A 24,387-nucleotide genomic window follows, 5' to 3' on the forward strand; every position below is an offset into this window, starting at 1 on the left:
AGAATTTTTAACAAAAAGGTAGAAAGATAGTGTACGAATGTGCAAACACATGAAATCTTCAAGACAGTGTCCCTTATCAGAAACTGACAGTGACATTTTACAGCAACGTGTCCAGTCATACAGATGGCTTTAAGTTTTTTCTATTATTTGTAGAAGCCAGATACAGTGGTAAAGTGTGAAAAGTTAACCATCCTCCAGCTCAGTGTGCCTCACCTGAATGTATGTCAGATACTGGTCAACACTGGAGCATTTTGGGATGCTGTAGCCTCTGTAGAAGTAGAAGCCAGGGCCAAACATGTCCTCACTGAACCACACCTTGGCAAAGGTGTTAAGGAGGCGCTTGTCATAGTCATCAGTCACACGGCCACCATACTGAATCTCGCCGATCATGTACCGCACTGTGGTCCATGAAACACCCTGAAGAGGTATGAAAAAGTGAATATAAGATGACGGCAAATACAATTCGTGAAATGGTTACAGTTGTTGAAGAGGCAAAAAGAGTTGATAAATGTGTAATTTGATTTGTGCAGTGTATTGTGAGGAGACTGGAAATACCATGGAGAAGGTAGACTGTACTCTCTCATGTTATGCACAGCTTTAACAGTGTGGTTATTATTTCTGTTTTGCATGTTCATGAAAGTTGGATGTGGCACTTTTCTGCTAATAAAACATTTTCTGAAACAGCATTGATTGACTCTTTAGAGAAGAGTTCACTTTTTTTGAATGACAGAACCTGTAAAGATAAGGGCAAGGCTATTTTGTTCACTCCAGCTGTAGAAATGGGCACAGAGTGACATTTTCCATTTTACAGTTTTGAAACAAATACAATTACATTACAAGCTTCTCAAATACACAGCATTTTAAACCATCATTGCTCTGAAAGTTTGCACTCAGAACTATTTGTACTGAATCTTACTGTTGTTGGTAGCTGTTAAATATGTGTTTGTTTATATAAGTGGGGCAAAAAAGTATTTAGTCAGCCACCAATTGTGCAAGTTCTCCCACTTAAATAGATGAGGGATGCCTGTAATTTTCATCATAGGTACACTTCAACTATGAGAGACAAAATGAGAATAAAAATCCAGAAAATCACATTGTAGGATTTTTAATGAATTTATTTGCAAATTCCTCAGGAAAATAAGTATTTGGTCAGCTACAAACAAGCAAGATTTCTGGCTCTCACAGACCTGTATCTTCTTCTTTAAGAGGCTCCTCTGTCCTCCACTCGTTACCTGGATTAATGGCACCTGTTTGAACTTGTTATCAGTATAAAAGACACCTGACCACAACCTCAAACAGTCACACTCCAAACTCCACTATGGCCAAGACCAAAGAGCTGTCAAAGGACACCAGAAACAAAATTGTAGACCTGCATCAGGCTGGGAAGACTGAATCTGCAATAGGTAAGCAGCTTGGTGTGAAGAAATCAACTGTGGGAGCAATTATAAGAAAATGGAAGACATACAAGACCACTAATAATCTCCCTCGATCCGGGGCTCCACGCAAGATCTCACCCCGTGGGGTCAAAATGATCACAAGAACGGTGGTCAAAAATCCCAGAACCACACGGAGGGACCTAGTGAATGACCTGCAGAGAGTTGGGACCAAAGTAACAAAGGCTACCATCAGTAACACACTACGCCGCCAGGGACTCAAATCCTGCAGTGCCAGACGTGTCTCCCTGCTTAAGCCAGTACATGTCCAGGCCCGTCTGGAGTTTGCTGGAGAGCATTTGGATGATCCAGAAGAGGATTGGGAGAATGTCATATGGTCAGATGAAACCAAAATAGAACTTTTTGGTAAAAACTCAACTCGTTGTGTTTGGGGGGGAAAGAATGCTGAGTTGCATCCAAAGAACACCATACCTACTGTGAGGCATGGGGGTGGAAACATCATGCTTTGGGGCTGTTTTTCTGCAAAGAGACCAGGACGACTGATCCGTGTAAAGGAAAGAATGAATGGGGCCATGTATCGTGAGATTTTGAGTGAAAACCTCCTTCCATCAGCAAGGGCATTGAAGATGAAACATGGCTGGGTCTTTCAGCATGACAATGATCCCAAACACACCGCCTGGGAACAAGGAGTGGCTCGTAGAAAGCATTTCAAGGTCCTGGAGTGGCCTAGCCAGTCTCCAGATCTCAACCCCATAGAAAATCTTTGGAGGGAGTTGAAAGTCTGTGTTGCCCAGCGACAGCCCCAACACATCACTGCTCTAGAGGAGATCTGCATGGAGGAATGGGCCAAAATACCAGCAACAGTGTGTGAAAACCTTGTGAAGACTTACAGAAAATGTTTGACCTCTGTCATTGCCAACAAAGGGTATATAACAAAGTAATGAGATGAACTTTTGTTATTGACCAAATACTTATTTTCCACCATAATTTGCAAATAAATTCATTAAATATCCTACAATGGGATTTTTTTTTCTCATTTTGTCTCTCTTAGTTGAAGTGTACCTATGATGAAAATTACAGGCCTCCCTCATCTTTTTAAGTGGGAGAACTTGCACAATTGCTGGCTGACTAAATACTGTTTTGCCCCACTGTAGAGGTGCACACTGTAGTTTGCTTAGCACTTGAGAAGAGTCATCTCCTACCTTTTTTATATCCATGTCATCAAGGTGGTTTTGAACAAACTGGACTGTGGCGTTGAAGTCGGCCTGGTTGAACTCATAGGGGATGTTCCATCCCAGAGGCCCATACTTCCTCCTCTCCTGTACTGTGCTGTGGAGAAATGCCACTCCATACAGCATTGGCTTCCACTGCACCATGTTACTGACATCCAGAAGGTCCTGGTTTATACCTGGTGAGGGATATATGGATGAACACATGAGCAGCCCTCTTCAACAGGAGAGTGAAAGCAACACATAATGATTGAGGTTCTATCAGCTTTTGAGGTCAACATTTTGATCTACAATCCAAAGCCTTCCAGCTATGGAAAGTTTGTTACAGTACTTCTACTATAGCAGACTTGGAAGGCATCAATACATTAGGAACAAAAACGGGTGAAAAATAACTTTAAACTGCTGATGTTTGGTCTGAAGGAACACATTATTTACATCAGGGGTCTTCAAAGTTTTTTAAGCCAAGGACCCCTTAACTGAGAGAGACAGATCATGGGCCCCCTACTACAGATATTGTATAAAATGAAGTTGCGTATTAAACTGGGCCTACAATAATGTGTGGGTGGCCTAAAGCCTTCTTATATACCATTTTTAGTACATAGAATACTAAGCTTATAAAATATTAATTGTTGGCATATGGCACAGTGAATCCTTAGGATTAAACTATCTGTGGATGGCTACCTTAGAGACTACTTTAACTATAGGTCAGTAAGCCTATCATCAATGGGTTTTTTTTCCACAAATAGGTCGATTTATATTTGCTAATAATATGTTGGATTCATGTTGACATTTACATTTTTGACAAAACATTATGCAAATTATTATACTATATCATTTGGCGGGCCCCCCTGCAGTAACTCTGAGGACCCCCTAGGGTTCCCGGACCCCTGTTGAAGATCTCTGATTTACATATTTGCTGAGTGAATCACTTTTATCAAATTGGTTTAAACATTTTAAGATGGAGCAATTTCCAAAACTCCATATATGACACACTTACTGTATTGTAGGACACTTTTATCTTAGCATAATGCAAGTTGCCTATTCTCTGTTTGGGAAATCTGACAGGCAATGTCACAAAGAGCTTTCCTGAGCTCTAATAAGGTTTGGGAAATCTTGCCATCCTCAGGAGGATAACCGTGTGAAGAAGTGATATATAACTCCAGTTGAAAAACGGCAGCTGAAATCCCCACGTTTAATCTACAAAATAATTAATAGAAAATAGTAGCCAGTAGTAAATTTTCTTCTAAATCCATGGGGTCATCATCATTTGGGAGTTGTAACATTTAAAGTTTTTTTAAATAATAGTTTTGAAGGAATATAGGGGAAATCTGCCCGCCCTAAAAATTTAGTTTAATATTCTGTCCACAACAAGTATGATTTCTCCTAATTAAATGAAGAAGTTTAAAGTGCAGTTACATATTACTTTTCCATATGAGCCAGGCACATAGCTAGTTTATATACAATATATTAAATATTGTCCTTTTACCCTCTTTAAATAAAAACACAAACCATGTGTTTCAGCTTGTTTAAAAAAATCACAAACTTTACAGGCTTTTTGGTCTTTGGTACTAAATTACTTTTGGCCTAATTTTGGTACATGAATTAGGCAGCAGCAGCATAAAAAAAATTTATTTAATTGATTATGTGACTTATTGAAGGTCATAAGGAGTGTGTGTATGTGTGTGCATCCACAAATGAGTTGTTTACACATGTATACATCAAGAATAATAAGACACCCTCTTCTAAATTCTCATTATTGTGTTACTTCCTCTATTTCGCTCACACAGACACACACGTCTGATCCCCCTGTAATGATAAACTAAGAATCAATATGTTGACATTTTACTTTATTTCCACCGTATTTATGACTAACAAAATGTTCAGGCTGGACCACTGTATTGATTCAGGGCAGGATGTGTGCATCTATATTCTTAATACAGCATACTTAAAACACTCTCACCTTGCTCAGTAAAATAATAGATTAAAGTGGCCATATTATGCTCATTTTCAGGTTCATAATTGTAATTTCAGATTGTATCAGAATAGGTTTACATGGTTTAATTTTCTTAAATCACCATATTTGTTGTACTGCACATTGCTGCAGCGCCTCTTTTCACCCTGAGTTCAGGTCTCTGTTTTAGCTACAGAGTGAGACCTCTCAACTTCTGTAACGTCTTTGTTGGCAGTCGCACATGCGCAGTAGCTTGCTAAGGATTACATGAGCTAGCTAGCTGTTTCTCCAACTTTGGCCTGTACAAGGCAGGATTAGCCGGGAGACTTCTTCTAAACGAGGGCACACTTCCAACTTTGCGTGGAATACCTGCAGAACAGGGACATGTAAGTAGTTCTGTACAATTTATTTTGTAGATTAGGGTGAATTTGTGTGTGTTGTAGCAGTGTTTTGCCATTGAGAACGAGCTAGCATGCTAACGGTTAGCCCCCTCGTTTCGGCTAGTTAGGTAGAAAGCCGTGCAGATTTTGAACAGCTCACCTGGAGAATGAAGGCAGGACACATTCAGAAACCCGTATCTCACTCAAAACAGCATGGATGTTTTTTTTTTTCAAAGTTTGTATGCGTGTGGAAGCACCAGAGACACGAAATAACACCCCAAATCCCAGAAAAAGTGATTTTTTTTCATAATATGGGCACTTTAAGACCTCTGATGAATTAATTTTTACTTTAAGCTGAACTAAACTGAACCAAACTGGCCCCACCTCCATAGGTCCTCTTAAGCCCCGCCTTGAGGCCCTGTGGTGGTTCGTTGGTGAACTTGATTGACATCTGCAGAAGGGTGATGGGGAAGTGTCTGTGAACCTCTGTGGTCATCCAAAGACGGAAGCTGTCGTGGACAAAGTCTGTCTCTGTCACCGTGTCCATTAGCTCGTCCATGAAGTCCAGACCCAGGTGGCAGTTCTGGAGTAAGGCCCAGCCACCCTGAGGACAAATAATGAGAGTAATGGTTATCATCTATATCAAGGACTGCAAAGTGATGATGTAGTCGAGATAAATATATATATATATATATATATATAAAGGTCTTTTTGAACTAACTCTGAAAAGGTTGGTCTGTCTGTAAGGGATCAAAGAGCTTAAAGACATTTAAGAAACATTTTTCAGAGACAGAGCACCTTGCTGTCTAGTCAGAAACAACTGTTCTACTGCTACATTGAGTGATGCAAAATAGCAGTAAAGCTCACACCACTGACTCACATTAGCCATGGTCTGCTGTAGAAGCTTGCGGGCATGGACTTCTTGTCCTTGTCCCATGGAGACATATCGGGTCTCAATCTTTAGCCTCTTCCCCAGCGCAATGATGGAGTCGGTTGGATCTGAGCCCATTGACAGGAAGCAGATGAGAGGTGTTCTAGGGTCTGATTCCTCCCACGTCTTCTCCAAGTCAAGAATCACCCCTTCAGTGTACTTCTCCCCCATTGCGTCCATTATGTATTTTCGGGCCTAGAGGAGAAAGGGAAAGTAACAAGGCAAAGAAGACATATTAAAACTAAACATTGGAATACATTTACTTACTGGAAGGCTGAGAACTGAGTGACTAGTTCAAAGGATTTTTGTTTTTACTGGCTTGATCTTTTTAGTAAACAGTAAAGGTTGCTGCTGGAGGTCAAACAAGGATGACTGCTGGACTGTTTGTGAGTGCAACTAAATAAATTCCACTCCAGGCTCGTTTGCAGTGGACCAAAAAACTACCCATCAGTAAGAAGTGAATGCCCATTAGCCATTGTAGATATGCAGGCTCAGTGAGCAGAGAGAGAGAGCTGTTACACTAAATGTATTCCACTTCTCCCTTCAAGGAGAGACTTTGCCAAGGGAGATGTTACTGTAGATTAAGATATTTTTAGACTCTTACGCTTTACTGACCCTAGTCTAATTAATACAAGTAAACCAGCATCTATTTCCCTGTCTTGACCCTTCAATTGATTAAGAATATGCTGCTTTAGGCAAGGCAATTATTTTATATAGGAGGCAGACTCAATCTGCTTCACAATAAAAAGGTCATACAATAAAACAGGATTTAAAAGAATGTATAAAAACATTTAAACGAGTTTAGCAGAAAAAGCAAAGTTTAACACAAACGTTTTAGGCTACTCTGTTATATTTGTTTCATGGTAATTTATTAATTTGAACCTAAGCTACAGTATGACTGCATCTTACTGTTGCAAATTCATGATGTGAATTAAAAACTGTGGGAATTACTGTTCACTACGAAAAGTGAAAGTAAATGTATTAGGATTAAGCTGAGAGAATTTTTTAGGCCACCAGATCCTTGTATTCTGTAACCAACTACACACGCATGCATGCGCGCACACACACACACACACACACACACACACACACACACACACACACACACACATGTGTCTTTTCTTACCTGTGCGATGGTCCTGTCTGGACACCAGCAGCGTATCAGGAGCAGGCGTCTAAAACAGTCAAGAGCCTGATCGTATGAGTTTGGGACCACCTCCTCCTCTGGGGCCTCCTTATCAAACCATGACTTCCACTGTTTCTCGTTACGACTTATCTGAAAGAAATGTAATATTGAATGAAATTGCTTCCCACTACATCAAATCTGGACAGAAGGAGAAAATGCAGAAAGAAAATCACTACATATTACAGGCAAACACGTAGAGACACACACCTTGATGGTTAAAAACAGCACCACAATTAAATCTATCACTAGCAAAAAGAAAGAAGAAAACTAAGATCAAAATTATCCTACGTTTTTATTTAATATTGAAATTCACTGCGCACTCTCCTAGATGCACACCACAAATTGTCCAAATTGTCCTGATGTGCTTAAAGATAATGATGAACATGTGACTGTCTGCACTTTTCTGTACCTGTACAGCATGTTTGGATACTGATTGGAACTATTTTTGTCCCTTCTTTAAAACTTACACAAGGAAATACAGGCTGCAAAACATTAAGTTCAAGCCAAAACCAACAAAACTTTAACACATAACCAGAACTACAGTACCCTATTGACAATGTCCTTTGTGGAAATGCATTGACATACAGTATATGTCTTAAATATGGAAAATGCTCCTAATCATTTCACAACAAACTAATTAAAAACCAGAGGTCCTTGAATGCAGTTTCCATTGAATCCACGTAAAACATGTTCTTTCAAAAAGAGATATTAATGCTTGATAGCACCACATATGCATATATCCTCTGACATCACATAGCCTGCTAATCACTGTGTTTACATACACACAGGACACCAGGTTACTGGGAGAAATTAAGTTAAAGCAGGAAATCAGAGATGAACTTTACAGTGCATGGATCACAATAACCTGGTAACTAACCACTATTTAAATGCAGCTGGTTAGTAATCAGATTTACCCTCGACCAACTTTTTTTAACCCTGGCGTGTATTAGTGATTTGTGATGCAGCTTAACAGCCTGAAGTTTGGTTCAGGGTTTTTTTCTTAGTGTCGGCATCTGTTTGGATTTTTACAAATCTAATGTTCAGCTGTGAAACCTTACATATTCATGTTGGCTACTGTTTTAGTAAGTTAGTAGTTATTTTGGATTTAAGGACAAATTGCTACAAGTTTCCTTTCAACTATCCACTGATGTCACAGCTATACATCCCCTGTTTTAAGTCTCTTTCATTAATATGAGCATATTTAAAACCTTGTTAGAAACCCAGTATAATCAGATGCATGGACAATAAATCAGGTTTCTCCAACAGAAATAAAGCTGTGTTAACCAGGTCGTAGTAGAAAGCTGACAGTTTAAATAAATTGACATCATCATCCCATTTCTAGGGGACATTCTAACTACTTTACTTAAGGTTAACATTATATTATAAAGATGTTAAATGGCTCTGTGGGTCATTATGAAATGGAGTGCATCTTATTTAATGAGCATTTATTTGGGAATGTGAAGCAATCACCTGCTTTACATTCATATACACACATTTTAGAGCGCTCGTCTACTAATAGTAAGGTCGGCGGTTCGATCCCTGGCCCCTGCAGTCTACATGTGAAAAGTGTGCCTGGGCAAGATACTGAACCCCAAATTGCTCCCGTTTGCTTTTCCATCGGTGTGTGAATGTGCGTGAATGTTTATCTGATGAGCAGGTGGCACCGTGTGTGGCAGCCTCGGCCACCAGTGTATGAATGTGTGTGTGAATGGGGTGAATGGTGCCTGTAGTGTGTAAAGTGCTTTGAGTGGTAGCTAAGAGTAGAAAAGTGCTATGTAAAAGCAGTCCATTTACCATTCATAACTGAGAGCTGATTGTCTTTGTCTATTAGCCACTGAGCAGCTCCAGTTTAAGGGCTTCAGTGAAGAGCACATTAACAGTAGTTGTTGATAGATGAGTGTGTCCCACACAAATGTCTAAGCTAAATGAACTTGAACAACAATGCTAAAATGGTTGCTTGGATATGATGTTTGTGCGTTTTATGTGTGAATTAAGGTGCATCTGTGTGACATGTGTGGTACAGTTTTGTTTGTAGTGTGAAGACAGAGTCAGAAGGGCTCAGGTTTTGTCTGTCTATTCTGGGTGGACTGACATCATAATCCTGTCCTCGCCTTGTTCTTGTGGGAAGACCGATTTCATTAAACAAAGAACTGTTAATCCACCTCTCCCTGTTCTTCATCCACATACAAACTTGTGTATTTGTGCATGTGAATGAATACAAAGGTGCACACACAAACACATTGGTTTGTGTGCGCATATGCTCAGCCAAAGAAAATTGACTGGAAGTTTCTCCAAACTAAGCTCCATTAGAGTGTGTGTATTTGTATGCAGGTGACAGTCCATCGTGGTGTGTGTGTGTGTGTGTGTGTGTGTGTGTGTGTGTGTGTGTGTGTGTGTGTGTGTGTGTGTGTGTGTGTGCGTGTGTGCATAAAAGAGAGAGATGAAGCAAGACATGATGAGACTGATATTGACATGCTCACTAGTGCAAAGCAGAGCTGTGAAAAAATATTTCATAAGCACATAGAGACCACTGCTGAATCTGTGGTAGTGAGGAACAGATGACAGATGAGTGTTATCTGCACACTTAATAGATAAAAGTCCTTGTGGGTAAAAACTCTCAGCTAAAGAAAGGTATCATACACTTTTGTGTGTGTGTGTGTGTGTGTGTGTGTGTGTGTGTGTGTGTGTGTGTGTGTGTGTGTGTGCGTGTGTGTGCGCGTGTGTGTGCGTGTATGTGTTGTACCTGATCCAGTATATCAGAGAACTGCCACAGTTTGCTCAGCTCTACAAGGTTGAGCCAGGTCATGTCAAGGATCCATTTAGCTGGTTTCTGAGGGCAGGCCTTTAGGTCCAGAGATGCACCTCCTGGATCACACACACACACACACACACACACACACACACACACACACACACACACACACACACACACAGACCCAAAGAGAACCCATAATGTATTGCATATATGCAAAAATACAGAATAATTGATAGTTTAAATTAATGCAAACGCGAAAACACAACCTTGAAAAATATACACAAAAGTCATAGTGAGTCAATGTTTAGCAGGTCAGAGCTGACAGATGGTGGAACTCCATGCATGTAGCAGCCTGTCTGTTCTGGCCTTGCCAGTTACTATAGCTGGCTGTTATCCCTGCGGTGAGGAGCACTCCATATTTCTGATTCAGTGAACTGCTACAATACCAATATGTTTGAAATGTGTGTAAACCTTGAGATGAGATTTAAAAAATATAATATCTACGGAAAGTAAATAATTAATTAAGAATAAAAAAAGAAAACAGAAAATAGATGGCAATTCCAGTCTGATGTTAAGGGCCTGGAGGTGGTTTTGAGGTGAATCATAGCTTTACAAAAAACACTTGTAGCTTCTTTTGTCTGTATGTTGAGAGTTGAAGGCAGTCTCAGTGGAGACAGGTATCTGGTATGCCAGTGTATGCATGTATGTCTTTCTTTGGCTCAAATCATATCCAATACATATTGTAGGTACTGACACAACGAATCAGTCTCAGAAGATGAGACATAACAGACTGGTGAAGGAAACAGGTGAAGGATCAGAGTCCAAGAAACATTTTCTTCAAGGAAACTTTTACTTTTCCAAATAGTACTGCTGGCTTTACAGCACCCCAACTCTAAATACTACTGAAATAAAGAGTACTTGATTTTGTTTCAGCATCTGATAGCTTCCTAAAATTCTGAAATTTCTTCACAGCTCACCACTTCACACAATTGCAATTGGGGAAAATTTTAGGATTTAAGGGAACTATTTGGCTTGATAACAAAAATCGGGGAGTTTAGCTTCAAAGAACATTACTGGGTTTCAAGATGTCGGTGTAGCAGACACTACACATTGCTGAGCTCTGCATCACAGCATTGAAAAGTTTCAGTTATTTTTACATGATGATTAGCATCTCATGCATGACCTAATGCAGGAACAATACATTAATAAAAGCATTAATTAAGGTATTTCAATCATCATGATTTCTGATTTATTAATGATGTTCATGTCTTTTCCTTAAGTAAATCTGTAGTTAAAGTGACAGGCTAAAGAAACTGAATTGTAGTATTGTAATCATGACTAACTAAACATTACTTCTTCATTACTTCATCATGTTTGTGGCCCTTCAAATAAAGTGCAGACCTGGTCCATCTTTAACATTGATACATAAGATATAATTAATGGTGGGATATAAAGCAATCATCTTTGTGACCCCTCAAATAAAAAAAATTGCCAAGACATTTCTGGTCTTCAGACACTTAGAAGTTAGTAAAACAATTCATAAATATCCTACTTGGGTGAGAATTGTTCTTAGACATTACTGTTTAAGTGTCTTATATTGTTGTGAATAAAGCAACTACAAAATGGCATCTGCGGTGTACTGTATTTTGTGTCAAAGTAGTGACCTCAGTATAATTTTGCCACTTTAATTCTTAATACATTTAATTTTATGCCAACATTAATCATATTGTATTCATCAATACTAAAGATGGACCAGGTTAGCACTTTATTTGAAGGGCCACAAACATGATGAGGTAATGATGAAGTCATGTTTAGTTAACCATGATTACAACACTACATTTCTTCAGAATATATGTACACTGCTGTGACTGGTCAGTTTTTTAAAGAAGACATTAACATCATTAATGAATCAGAAATTATGATGATTGAAATACCTTAATCGATAGATCAATTAACGTATTGTTCCTGCATTAAGTCATGCATGACATACTATTAATCCGTGTACATCACTGATAGTTCATGAAGTACTACATGAATGAATTTATGCTTTTTCATGTACCATTATTATAGTGTTATCTAAATGAGAAAACAACTCTTAAAAATAACACGTGCACATTGTTCACATTTTAATCTTACCTTTAATGAGTGTGAGAAACTCCTCATGTTTCACCCTGTTGCTCTGCATGTCGATCTTCAGCGTCAACAGCAAAGTGAAGAGGAACTTGTGCTCCTCGTACAGACCCCTTGCTGCGTACTTACACACCTCAAAGGTCATAAACTCTATGATGTTGGCGATGCGTTTGCTGGTGATAGGGCTTTTGGAGGACCTGTTTAAGTGGGATTTCATAGCAGATATCATATAAAGTTTCATCAAATGTGCAGCTTATTAGCCCCTTAGAGCTCCCGATATAATGTCACATAGTTTAAATTGAATATTGTCATGGTCAGAGGGGTTAATACTAATGATCAGACCGGTTAACCTAATGGTTAATGCCTAATGTTTATTGACTTGAGGCTCAGGGTGTCTGTGGCGCTTGGTAACTGTGACTTATGTGAAAGTTTATTCTAGCCATTATGGATATTGGGAATGTTGACATAATTAGTTGTATGATGTGATGATGGTTTGATGAGAAATTATTCGAGCTGGCAAATCAATGGGTAGCTGGATTAAAATGGGCTGTCACTGTATTTGATGTTTGCCTCAGGCACTCCAAACACTTTGCACTATGCAACAGCAAATGTATTTCCAAAAGCAAAACATCACAGTTAAAGTATCCATGTTTAGTAGTATCAACATAGACTATGTAGCTTCCCATAAGCTGAACATAACAAGCTGAAATAATTCCCTTTAGTTTATATTTGAAGCAATTAAATCCAATTGTGCTGCAACACAAGCTACCTTTGTGAAGCTAATACTAGCTAATATTTGTGTATCTAAGAAATGCTTTGGACCATTGTTATATCGAATTGCAATATATTGTTTGGAATTCGAAGACACACATAAAGTCCCTCTTCATCTCATTATCTCCTAGATTTTCAACCACATAGCTCCACTTGTGCTACAAAGATCCAGGACAAGAGTTACCTTCTCCACATCACAATGTCGTATTCCGAACTTAGATAGACAGATAGTCATTAACAAGTAAATAAATCCTGTATCAAGGATAGCTTTCTTTTCTAGTCAGGAAGCACATTACACAATTTATTCTTTTTTTGTTTTGTTAAAAAGGTGTACTGAAGAGGAGTGTATTGTAAATAATGGGTAGATGTTAGAGCAAACAGACAAAGAACATATCTTGGTAATGTGCAATTTTGTCCTTTTGTATTCACAAATGTTACTGTGATGTTCACATGCTCCAAGTATTCATTTCTGACAACATATAGCTGCATCTCTTTCTTGCTGTTGTTACTGTGTGTAAATGTATAACTGGTAGACAGATCATGGAGAGATAATGACACACGTTTTGGGCCACAGATTGGAACTGTATGGCTTTAAGACACTTGAATTATACAGTATGAGCTGTTTGAAGTAAACTTAATATTGTTTTGACCTTTTTTGAAATCAATATTTTGGGAAAGGCTGATATAGCACCACAGACATCTGAATTCTAATCAGTTTCAGTTGCCTAGAAAGTGCACCAAGTGCTCCAGCAGCACCAACTCTGTTGCCAATAACCCCAACAAGTCCCACACTAAGAATTTACAAATCACAATGAGGAGCAAAGATTTGCGGGCCAACTTTGTAATACAAAGGCTGACATGTAGGCACAGGATCACTTGCTGGCTATAGCTAAACTCCACTTAGTAAAAAACTATTTATTACAGAGAGCAAATGCTGGAGTATTCTTACCTAGCCAGAGAAAGGTCAAAAAGTCCCAGGAACTGTCTCAGTGAGGTCTGATACATGACGTTCACCATACTCATTTCTGTTATCAGGAAGTACAGGATACTGCCCCTGGTGGCCACTGAAAACACACACAAACACAAAAATTGCATCTGTAACCAAGTTCTTGAAAGAGGTGTCTATTGACTTCACGGCATCTATTCATAAATAAAATCTTTTTCATAAAAAGTCACACACAGTCACATACTTTCATTAAAATATTAGCATGTAGATTATAAATAAATAGTTTGTGAAAGGTCAAACTTGATCATCAAGTTGCTCAAAATGTCTGTTAACTTTAGAATATGTAGCACAGATTGACACAGACTTTTTATTGTCAATTCGGTTCACACTGTTTCAAAAACATGTGTGTGGTGAGCAAATGTTCTTTTGGATAGTGTCCATTTTGCCATTGCATGAGCTGATATATAAACTGAACATTAATCAGTTTTGTGTGACTGAACCTGAACTTGGCTGACACACTGTAACCAACCAGAGTAAATTACCCCCCAAAAAGTGTAAATTCTGTCTTTGAGCCAGTTGTCATGGCCTACCAGGTCGGTACTCCTCTCTGGCAGCATTGATCTGAATCTCGGTCTCAGCAGCAATTTGTAGTTTCTGATTGACCTCTTCAGCTGTGCGCTTGGTGTTGCCAAGGACAATAATCAGACTCTCATCATCCACCAGTGAACCCTACAAAGAGACATATTTGCAAGAGTAAGTCAGAAGATGTATGAAAATGGAAACATTATCCATGGCTGTAACAGATGTGAATATGTATGTTTTTCCAATATTCCATTATGTAACTTTATTTCCTTGGAACAAACGTAAGGTCCAACGTTTTAATGTAACTCCAAGATCAACAACCTGCTTTATCAAAAACGGTATGACTATCACATGCCCCAATCCATATTTAGTTGCAAGCAATGTTGTTGATCACTTCAGAATGTTTTCTGATACAACTCTTAATATTTCCTTGCCTGTGTACTGGTCAGTCGGTAAAGGAGGTTGTCCTCTAGTTCCTTCATCTTTCTCTTGTTAGATGTCACATCTTCCAAGAGGTCTGTCCTCTCCTTCTCCAGTTCCTGGTGTCATATAAACACAGATGACATACATATGGGTTTCACAGCTGTAGCATGGTGCTAGAGGAAAGGCCACAGGATCATTAAAATCAAAAGCGTTTACCCCCTGGGAGGCATGAATTTGATCAGCAAATGAAATGCCTTTTAAAATGTTGAGATCCTGAAGTTGACATGATTGAGGTTGAGATTTTGAGCCTGAGAGTGGACAAGATGAAAGTAAAGTACATAAAGGATTTATCTTGTTATCCAGAGATAGAACCTACTGAATACAGAGGAAATGGGGAACTGTAATCCTCCAGTAGCATGAACCAAAACCCCAGTCACCGACTCAAGGGAAATATACGCCTCTCTGACACTGTGTGTTTGATTTTAACTCTCGAGTATAGTTACACTGTAAAGATTCATATGGTCAAGACAACTGACTGTGAAAATGAAAAAGACTAAAAAGCTCATCTTATCTTTTATAATGTGTGTTCATTTTTGTCTTTGGTGGCTTTAAAGCCAATGAATGTTTTCTGGAGGGAGCCCTCTGAATTAGTGGTTATTTATACTGTATTACTGGAAATTGAGTATTTTGAACATACAGGAGCAGTGACATAAAGTAAAAGAAAATAACTGAACAATGATGTTGGGCTTGTAAATGGTGCATGAACTGTGGAGATGCAGCCGTTACAGCTGAGATAGTAGCTTCAGCGCACATTATGATTAAATACGTGATTGGCCATTTCTAGCGGGACCTTCCCACAGTCCCACCAGTCTTTTCACAGTCACAATCAATGCGTCCTCTGCATTGGGTGCATTTATAATGCATTTCCATTAGATCAAGTCCCTGAAAATGTAGATGTGTGTGTGTGTGTGTGTGTGTGTGTGTGTGTGTGTGTGTGTGTGTGTGTGTGTGTGTGTGTGTGTGTATTTTTGGTATTGGCGCATTTGTATGCTATCTTTTTTTATGAGTTTGTTCCTATATTATATATAGCTATATATGGCTATATATTATAACCCAGTTATATTGTCACACAGTTTGTGATTGCTAGAGAGAGAAAATGAGGTACACAGTAGGGGGAGGTGTTGGGAGCCTGTATTTAAATGGTCTAAGCAATGGAGGTACATCCTTTCTGTGGAAATATACTATATATGTATGTATATATATATATATATATATATATATATATATATATATATATATATATATATATATATATATGTATGTAAACTTAGCACAAAAAGTAAGGAAATCTGTGTTTGGTAGATTATTTCTCTGTGGTAACAATGGTTTTTGGCAATACATCTTATACCGTTGGAAAGCCTGTTTAGTTCCCTTTCAAATGGTGCCCCATTTGTAAGGAACATGCATTTATGGGATGAGCAGCAGCGCTGAGTATGTGGGTTGCGCCCATGAAAAATTTGCCAAATCTTCTCTGCCATTGCCAAACAGGTTATTTTGCTGTTGCTATTGATTTGCGACAAATGCTGGTTGAAGAATGGGATGCCATCCCACAGCACTGTGTGACCAGGCTGGTGACCAGCATGAGAAGGAGGTGCCAGGCTGTTTTGGCTGTGTATGGTTCTTCCACACGTTACTGAGGCTCCTGTTTGTGAAATGAATAAATTGTTAAAGCACCCATATTATGCTCATTTTCAGGTTCATAATTGTATTTTAAGGTTGTACCAGAATAGGTTTAAATGGTTTCATTTTCAAAATTCACCATATTTTTGTTGTACTGCACAGCTCTCTCTCACTGCTGCAGATCCTCTTTTCACCTGGTCTCTGTTTTAGCTACAGAGTGAGACCTCTTTTCTTCTTCTTCTTCTGTACTATCTTTGATTGCACTCGCACATGTGCAGTAGCTCAGATGTAGATCATGTCAGCTAGCTAGCTCCATCGACAGTAAAAGAAAGGCTGTTTCTCCGACTTCGGTCAGTTACAAGGCAGGATTAGCTGGGAGACTTCTAAATGAGGGCGCACATGGAAGTAGTTCTTTTGTAGATTATGGTGAACTTGTGTGTGTTGTAGCAGTACTTTGCTATTGAGAACGAGGTAGCATGCTAGCTTTAGCATTAGCGTTAGCATGCGAACGCTAACGCTACGAGCTAACGGTTGCGGTTAGACAGCTTATTTCGGCTTGTGACGTCACAAGCCGTGCCGATTTTGAACAGCTCACCCGGAGACTGAAGGCAGGACACATTCAGAAACCGTTTCTCACTCAAAACAGCATGGATGGATTTTTTTCAAAGTTTGTATGCGTGTGGAAGCACCAGAGACACAAAAGAACACCCCAAATCCCAGAAAAAGTGTTTTTTTCATAATATGGGCACTTTAAATTGCCAATATGTCTTGTTTCTTCAAACTTCAATCATCCAATCCACCAAACACCAAACGAGTCAATGGCAGAATAAGCTGATTGGCACTGGCAGAGAAGATCTGGCAAATTTTTCATGGGCGCAACCCACATACTCAGCGCTGCTGCTCATCCCACAAATGCATGTTCCTTACAAATGGGGGACCATTTGAAAGGAAACTAAACAGTTTCCTTTCATATATATATATATATATATATATATATATATATATATATATATATATATATATATATATATATATACTATGTATGAATGTATGTATGTATGTATGTATGTATATGTATATATATATATATATGCGACTGTAAATGGCTCTACCTGCTTTTCTGTGAGGATAACTCTGCCAAGCAGCTGGTCCTCTAGTCCTTTCATGGTGACGGTGAAGTCAATGATGGAGGTGCGGGCACTGATCTCAGGAGTATAAGCCGGGTTAGGCAGCTTGGTGGTCACATACAGCCTGAAGCCCTTCATCACATCCACTTCTTTGTCACCCACTTTTACCTGCAAAAAAAAGACAGAAAGACGATAATGAGCACAAAGTCAGCATCACAAAATACCTATACACATGCATACGTATCAAAAGCACATGTACAGTGGGGAAACAATGTGCCGATTATTCAGCTGAATCCACCCTAAACCACCTCAGGAAGACAATAGCTTGTCACACATTTGTCGATAGTCACTAATTTAAGCAGATGTCTTTGAAAATGTATGAGTAGGCCATACTGACAAAGGGCAGGTGTACCCTGGTGTCAGCAAACAAATGCTTTGCAGATACAGCTGCTCAGAAACATTTTCTGTGTGCATATGTTTTTGTGTAAGTGTGTAAAGTAATGTACATGTGCATGGATGTGTATCTCTTGTGTTTGCTCTGATCAGCATTAAATTACATGTGGCAGTATAACTTCTAATTATCCATCAGCTCAGCTGGTTTGTCCCTGAAGCTCTCGGGCCCAGACACCTTCACTTCCTCCTTACACCAGGATATTAATAAAAATGAAAGCTTTTCAGGAGAGGGTGGGAGAGAGAGCTTAGATATCTCTAATTGGGCCTCTCAATAGATAGCCATGAGACTTCTGGTTGAATGTGTTGTCTGCATGTAACACATGCTTACTTGCAAGCACCATATGGTGTGAGTGTGTGTGCATATTTTCCTGCAGTTATATGGTATGTTTGATGTGTGTGTGAGTGCAGTTGTTTGTGTTTGGTTGATGCATATGTGAGACAGAAGGAGGCAGCTGCAGTGTCAGCTTCTAAATAACCAGTCAATAACAGTCAGCTGGAGTCAGGATTTAGAGGCAATAATGAGAGAGAGAGAAATGCCTAGAAGCAGACTTTAACCTCTTTCTCGCAACCTCCCTGTTGTGAATGTACAGTACAATAACTTAAGTTCATGCTGATCTGGATGAGAAAAGTTTGTATGCAAAATGCATTTTGACGGACCTCTCAGTTGAGTTTTGCAGAATTTTTCTTTGAAATCTTTTCAAGCAAGAAACCAAAAGACATTATGTGTGCAATAAAAACGCTTTTTTTGGAAGGTTCAAACCAATTTATTGGCAGAGAGACCAATTTAGAGTGCTTCCTTGCCATGTACAATACTAGATTTCCTGTAATACTCATTCACATCCAAAGCTTGCTTCTGGGATGCCATTTTGGCTAATAAAATTCTGAGAAAAAAGAACTATTCATACCATGCTCTGCAATTTTCCAAATTAGAAATATCTAATTCCAACAGTACATTACAGAAAATTAGAATGCTGAGACAGAGAGTGGTCCATTTCTCTGTCCAGCCACAAATGAAAAGAGCTAAAGCAAAAGCTATCTAGCACAATATTGGATTTCACTTCCCATCAACAGTAAATGTAGTTTCTTGAAGCCAGTGAGACCCTCTATAGACATACAGTATAGTGCTATTGGGTTTAATGGGCTGCACTCTTATTGTGAACGCATTCATTAGACTTGACATGGTAGACATCAGTTTGAGTGTGATTAGATATTAAATTCAGGATGATTATTTTTGTCTATTATATATAATATTTCATTCAAAAATACTGTGCTAATTAAATTACCTAACTAATGTGTGGATATTTAAAGCCTGATTTGGTTTCCCCAGATATTCAAATGTTCTTCTCATCTCACATGTAGCTGCTAAAAAAATAAAACACATCTACTTGAACAAAGCACAGAAACAAACTGCTTCAATTACATAACATGAAAAACTACCCATCTCATCACTAAATCTCCTGCACCAATTTCATTTTCCATTAATACCACTGATCCCATTAATTGCATTTCTACAGCAATAACTCAATCCAGGTAATTATTGAGTTTTATTAATTTGGCAATACGAAATGCCTGTAACATGTCTGATATTTTACAAACTCAATGTTAGACACAAAAGTAAATCATTGAGTCTCCTGGTTATGTTGGAGAGCGAGCACCTTAACTGTTAACTGTAACATTTCTCCCCAAACTAACGAGACAGATGCAGAAGAGAAGAATTTTTTTGTTTACTATGCAGTCAAAAAACGTGTTTCTGCATTGGGGATTAAAAAAACAGGAAGAAATTACCTCCTAAATCCTTTCCTAACCACTTTTCCTTAACCCCGATGGTAAACGCCATGAGGTCAAGGAAAGGTGTGAAGGAGAATTCAAAAGGAATTAGGAAAATACAAGCCTTAACACTCGGCTGCGTAATCATGCAACAGCGGATGTTATTGACATGGGTGGGTCAGCTGGTGAAACTACACTGTTCTGAAGGTGGACTACAGAAAGGCAACTGGATACTTTGCCCTGTGTGTTTTCACTGTGTTGTTTCATGCTGGCTCAATAAACCTGGACAACCCAGTGGAAAATATTACTTCATCACCATTTTATTTTTCTATTTATTCTGCATTAATTATGTAATTTAATGTGAAACGTTCACTGCATGTAATTTCGTTATTATAAAGCACTGAGCTGTAGGTTTCTTGTATGAAAGGTGTTCAGCAAATAAAGTATATAATTATTGGTTGCTCATGCTCACTCTCCTGCGCAATCATATTTATCCACATGACTCCCAATTAGGATGAATGTATGGAAATAATAATTAAATGTATGCAAGATAAGCAGAACGCGTTAGACGTACAAATCTACTGTAGGCTACATATTATATGTTATAAGGGTTAGATGGTTGCAGGTGGGTGAAAGAAATACATTATTAATCAGGACAATATTCTCTTAACTGTAAACACAGCGAAGCTGTCCCCTATACTGTACGCATTTACGCACAAGGACAGCAGTCAGCAGCATAACTCAATTGATTATTTCAGAACCTAAAAGTTGAGTTATGTTTTCTCTGTCAAGTTTATAACTACAGTTTTTGGTTTTGCTGTTTAAATGTCCCACAATATCAGCTAAAGTGGCATTACTGCGCGCAAGCAGCCTCTCTCATCATTACAGTAAATTTTAAGAAAAAACACTCATACATCACTACAATACATCGTTTAAAAAGCAATAGCCTACATAGACTGTAGAGAAAGTGAAAGTAACTTATTTGGGTTGGTGATTTCAGGTAATTGATCTGCGCATTCTCACATAATATTCCTACTTTCACAAGTGGTCAAAATAGTGTAGAAATGTAGAAATAAGCTATGACGGGCAAACAGGTGAGCTTGTTTCAGACGCTGCTCTGGGCTAAAGATAAACCAGTTTCCGGTGCGCTGTGTAACTTTAGATTCAGCGTTCCATTCATTCACAGTTGTATAAATGCATGCTCGCTGTAATTTTCCGCGATGGAGACGAGAGTAAAGTTGTCACATTAACTGTTATAATAAAGTACATTATCATTATTATTAGATGTGTTTAAATGTCTCACCCAAAATAATGTACGCACGGTGCATACAGAATTACGGCTGCCAGCGCTACTGATTATGAACAGTGAAATGATGATGCGTCACATTAAATTGTGCTGCCGCAAGGACTTGTGGTCCTTTCGTAAAGGATGATCCAGTGTATCCTATGCTAAAGGAGGTAACAAATGAAGCATTGAAGCACCTTTCCTTATCACTTAGACAATTCGAACGGCTCTTATCATGGCAGCCACTTAACTACTTCTGGGTCATTTCACTCCGTTAGGAACCTTCCTAAGCAAATTTGACTATTTGACCGCAGCCCTGGCCAAGTCCCATCATGCCTTCCACCAGCACACAAAACACATCTGCCCATTTCACTCTTGTAACCAAGGTAAACTGGTACATGCGTGTGTTAGGATGGATATTTCTGCCATGTTACCTTGTATGTGGAGCCAGTTCTGATGAAGTTTTTTTCAAGGATATTGTCGAGTGCAGGGTCCAACTCCTCCCCTACATCCTCGATCAAAAGGGGTCGCCCAAGAGACAAACTGTCCTCCAGATGGTTCTTGAAGTACTTATGGTTCAGTGAGGTGATCTGGGATCAGAATATGAGACCTCTATTAATATAAAAAGGTAATTATGTTACATAAAGATGTAATGCAATGACACCTGGAAGAATTCCCTTTTTTAAAGATTTTTTTGGGGCATTTTAGGCCTTTATTTATAGGACAGCTGAAGACATGAAAGGGGAGAGAGAGGGGGAATGACATGCAGCAAAGGGCCACAGATTGGAGTCGAACCAGTAGCCACTATGTCGAGGAGTAAACCTCTGTATATGGGCGCGTGCTCTACCAGGTGAACTACCCAGGTGCCCAGCATTCCCTTTCTGAATCAAGCTCCTACATCAGTCAGCTACCACAATGTCCCATGTCCGCACTGAACATGTTTATTGTCTTTTACCAAACAATCTGGTTTTAATGGGGGAAAACCTTGTGTAACATAGATACATTTTAATTATTTGATTAAGATATCACCTTCCTATTTGACCTCAACAGCAATCACATTGTTTCCAACACACTGATGAACAGATTTATAAGAGACAGTGTGAAGCATCTTATTCAGTCAAATGAAGGAAAGACACATTTGACTTCTCCCTCATTCCTCCTAAGATACAAAGGCCAACCTCTGTCTGGAGAATGTGACTCGTCAAACTAATAACACATCACTTTTTAAGATGAGCCACTTTTAGAAAACCTTACAAAAATAAAATCTGTTGTTTTGATGAGGTCACTTGTGGAAAGGGTTTAAACCCTCTGCTTGTGGAAATGTGTCTTCAGGACACTCATAAAAGGATTGCAGAATGCATTAACTTGGCTCAGAGATTTCCCCTAACGGCCAGTGACCTTGGCTGGTCTTATTACATCTGCAGAATTTTGCAGTACTTTTTCAAGGCGCTGTACAAAAGAAAAAGCATGTTGGACAATGAAAAGGATTCAAGGGGAAACAGTACATTACAGAAACTGAGCATCTAGACATATTTCAACAATGTGAAGATTTCAGAGGCTGATAAAAAATCTAAATCTCGCATTACGAAAACTGGCACAGGGAAAAACTATTACATTTCTTAATACACTATGGTATTTAGAAAAAGAGGGATAAAAAATAATGACATTAAAATCCTGACATGATGATGAGATGGTTGTAGTTGAATATGAGCTTTAATTTTTGGCAATTCTGCATTATTAGATTAGATAATTTCTAATAAGATTCAGGTAAAACAAATGACAGGAAAAATTATGAAAACAGAGGAGCAATTTCTTGACACACAACCATCAGTGAGTTTTACATATTATATAAGTGGTGTCTGATTGACCCCAATATGTTGTCGCTGTTCTTGTATAATGTTAATAAATGGTACACTCTTATCTTTATTACAGGCTGTCAGCCAACATACTGTAGCTTCTTCTGGTCATGCTGTTGATCCGGTACCAGTGCCCCTCTGCTTGCTCATATATTTAACTTATCCCTTACTTCTGTTACAATCCCTAGTGTTTGGAAATCTGCTCAGGTTATACCGTTGCTTAAAAGTGGTGACCCAAGTGAATTAAATAATTACTGCTCTCAATTTCCAAACTGTGTTGTTTAGTTAAAGTTTTTGAAACCTTGGTTAATGCACAAATACGGGCCTTTTTTATGCAAACAATATCCTTCAACCTCAGCAATCAGGATTCAGACCAGGACAAAGTAATATTACAGCTGCAACACTTGTACTAAATAACATTTTGAATGGTCTTGATAACCATCAGCACTGTGCTGCTCTTTTCATCGACCTGTCTAAGGCTTTTGACACTGTGGACCATAATATTTTATTAAACAAACTGTCCTCCATTGGTTTAGATCGTCTTTCAGTCAACTGGTTTTCCAATTATCTGTCTGAGAGACAGAGTTTTCTATGATGGTGTTCGATTCAGCTCTCTTGTATTGGATAAAGGTGTTCCTCAAGGGTCTGTTTCTGGTTCACTTCTGTTAATTTTATATAGTAATAATATTTGTGATATTCATTACAATGCGGATGATAGAATAGAATTTTGTACAGTTTTGGCCCCACTATTGCTTCAGCTATAATAATAATCAGCCATAAGCTTGTCTTGAATCCTGACAAGACTAAATGGATTATGTTCTCTAAGTCGCCTAGCCTGGACCCCTGTCTGTGTATTCATACACTTCATGGCAGGCAAATACCTCGCCATTTGGCTTGACAATAAATTCTCATTTCAGACTCATGTGGAACAGCTAACCAAAAAACTGAGGCGAATAATGGGTTTTCTGTACAGTAATAAGTCTTTTTTTTTTTTTCTTTTTTTTTCAGTAGGAAAACTATGGTGCAATCACTCATAATGCCTGTTTTTGATTATGGGGACATTCTTTACATGCATGCTCTGCCACATTGAAGCCGCTGAATGCGGTATATCACAGCGCTCTGCTTTTTATTACTGGTGGTGGGTTTCTCACCCATCATTGTATTTTGTATCAAAAAGTGGGCTGGCCCTCTCTTACCATCCGGACAGAGCAACATTGTTTACTGTTTATTTATTAGGCTTTATATGGCAAGATTCCCCCGTTTCTGTCTTCGCTGCTAAATTTTACTAACACAACACATCAGACATGCTCACAGACACACATTAGACTTATCACGCCATGCATCAATTGTATATTAGGAAAGAGTGCTGTTAACTTTTATGCTCCTGACAGGATGATGGAACTGGCTTCAGGATTCTCTCAAATCAGAACAACTTGTTTCCATTGGGACATTCAAGATGATGCTTGAATGTGTTACATATGTACTACTCTTGTTTTTAATAGCCCTTTTATTCGTCTACATCAGTGATTCTCATTTGTTTT

General features: G+C 38.7%; 1 protein-coding gene across 4 annotated transcripts in view; it reads right to left on the reverse strand.

The window, feature by feature from the left end:
• Positions 1-24,387, reverse strand: part of dnah5 (dynein, axonemal, heavy chain 5) — a 109,119-nt gene that overhangs the window by 10,210 nt on the left and 74,522 nt on the right. For all 4 annotated transcript variants that reach the window (XM_078251910.1, XM_078251909.1, XM_078251912.1 and 1 more), the window contains 12 exons: positions 21,425-21,580; positions 17,471-17,653; positions 14,690-14,794; positions 14,264-14,402; positions 13,677-13,791; positions 11,963-12,153; positions 9,815-9,936; positions 7,012-7,161; positions 5,835-6,080; positions 5,339-5,558; positions 2,597-2,802; positions 214-417 (listed from right to left, as the gene is read on the reverse strand). In XM_078251910.1, coding sequence (XP_078108036.1) covers positions 214-417; positions 2,597-2,802; positions 5,339-5,558; positions 5,835-6,080; positions 7,012-7,161; positions 9,815-9,936; positions 11,963-12,153; positions 13,677-13,791; positions 14,264-14,402; positions 14,690-14,794; positions 17,471-17,653; positions 21,425-21,580 — 2,037 coding nt within the window. The remainder of the gene's footprint in view (positions 1-213; positions 418-2,596; positions 2,803-5,338; positions 5,559-5,834; positions 6,081-7,011; positions 7,162-9,814; positions 9,937-11,962; positions 12,154-13,676; positions 13,792-14,263; positions 14,403-14,689; positions 14,795-17,470; positions 17,654-21,424; positions 21,581-24,387) is intronic.

This window comes from Sander vitreus, chromosome 6 (genome assembly GCF_031162955.1).
Source record: "Sander vitreus isolate 19-12246 chromosome 6, sanVit1, whole genome shotgun sequence".
Lineage (NCBI taxonomy): Eukaryota > Metazoa > Chordata > Actinopteri > Perciformes > Percidae > Sander > Sander vitreus.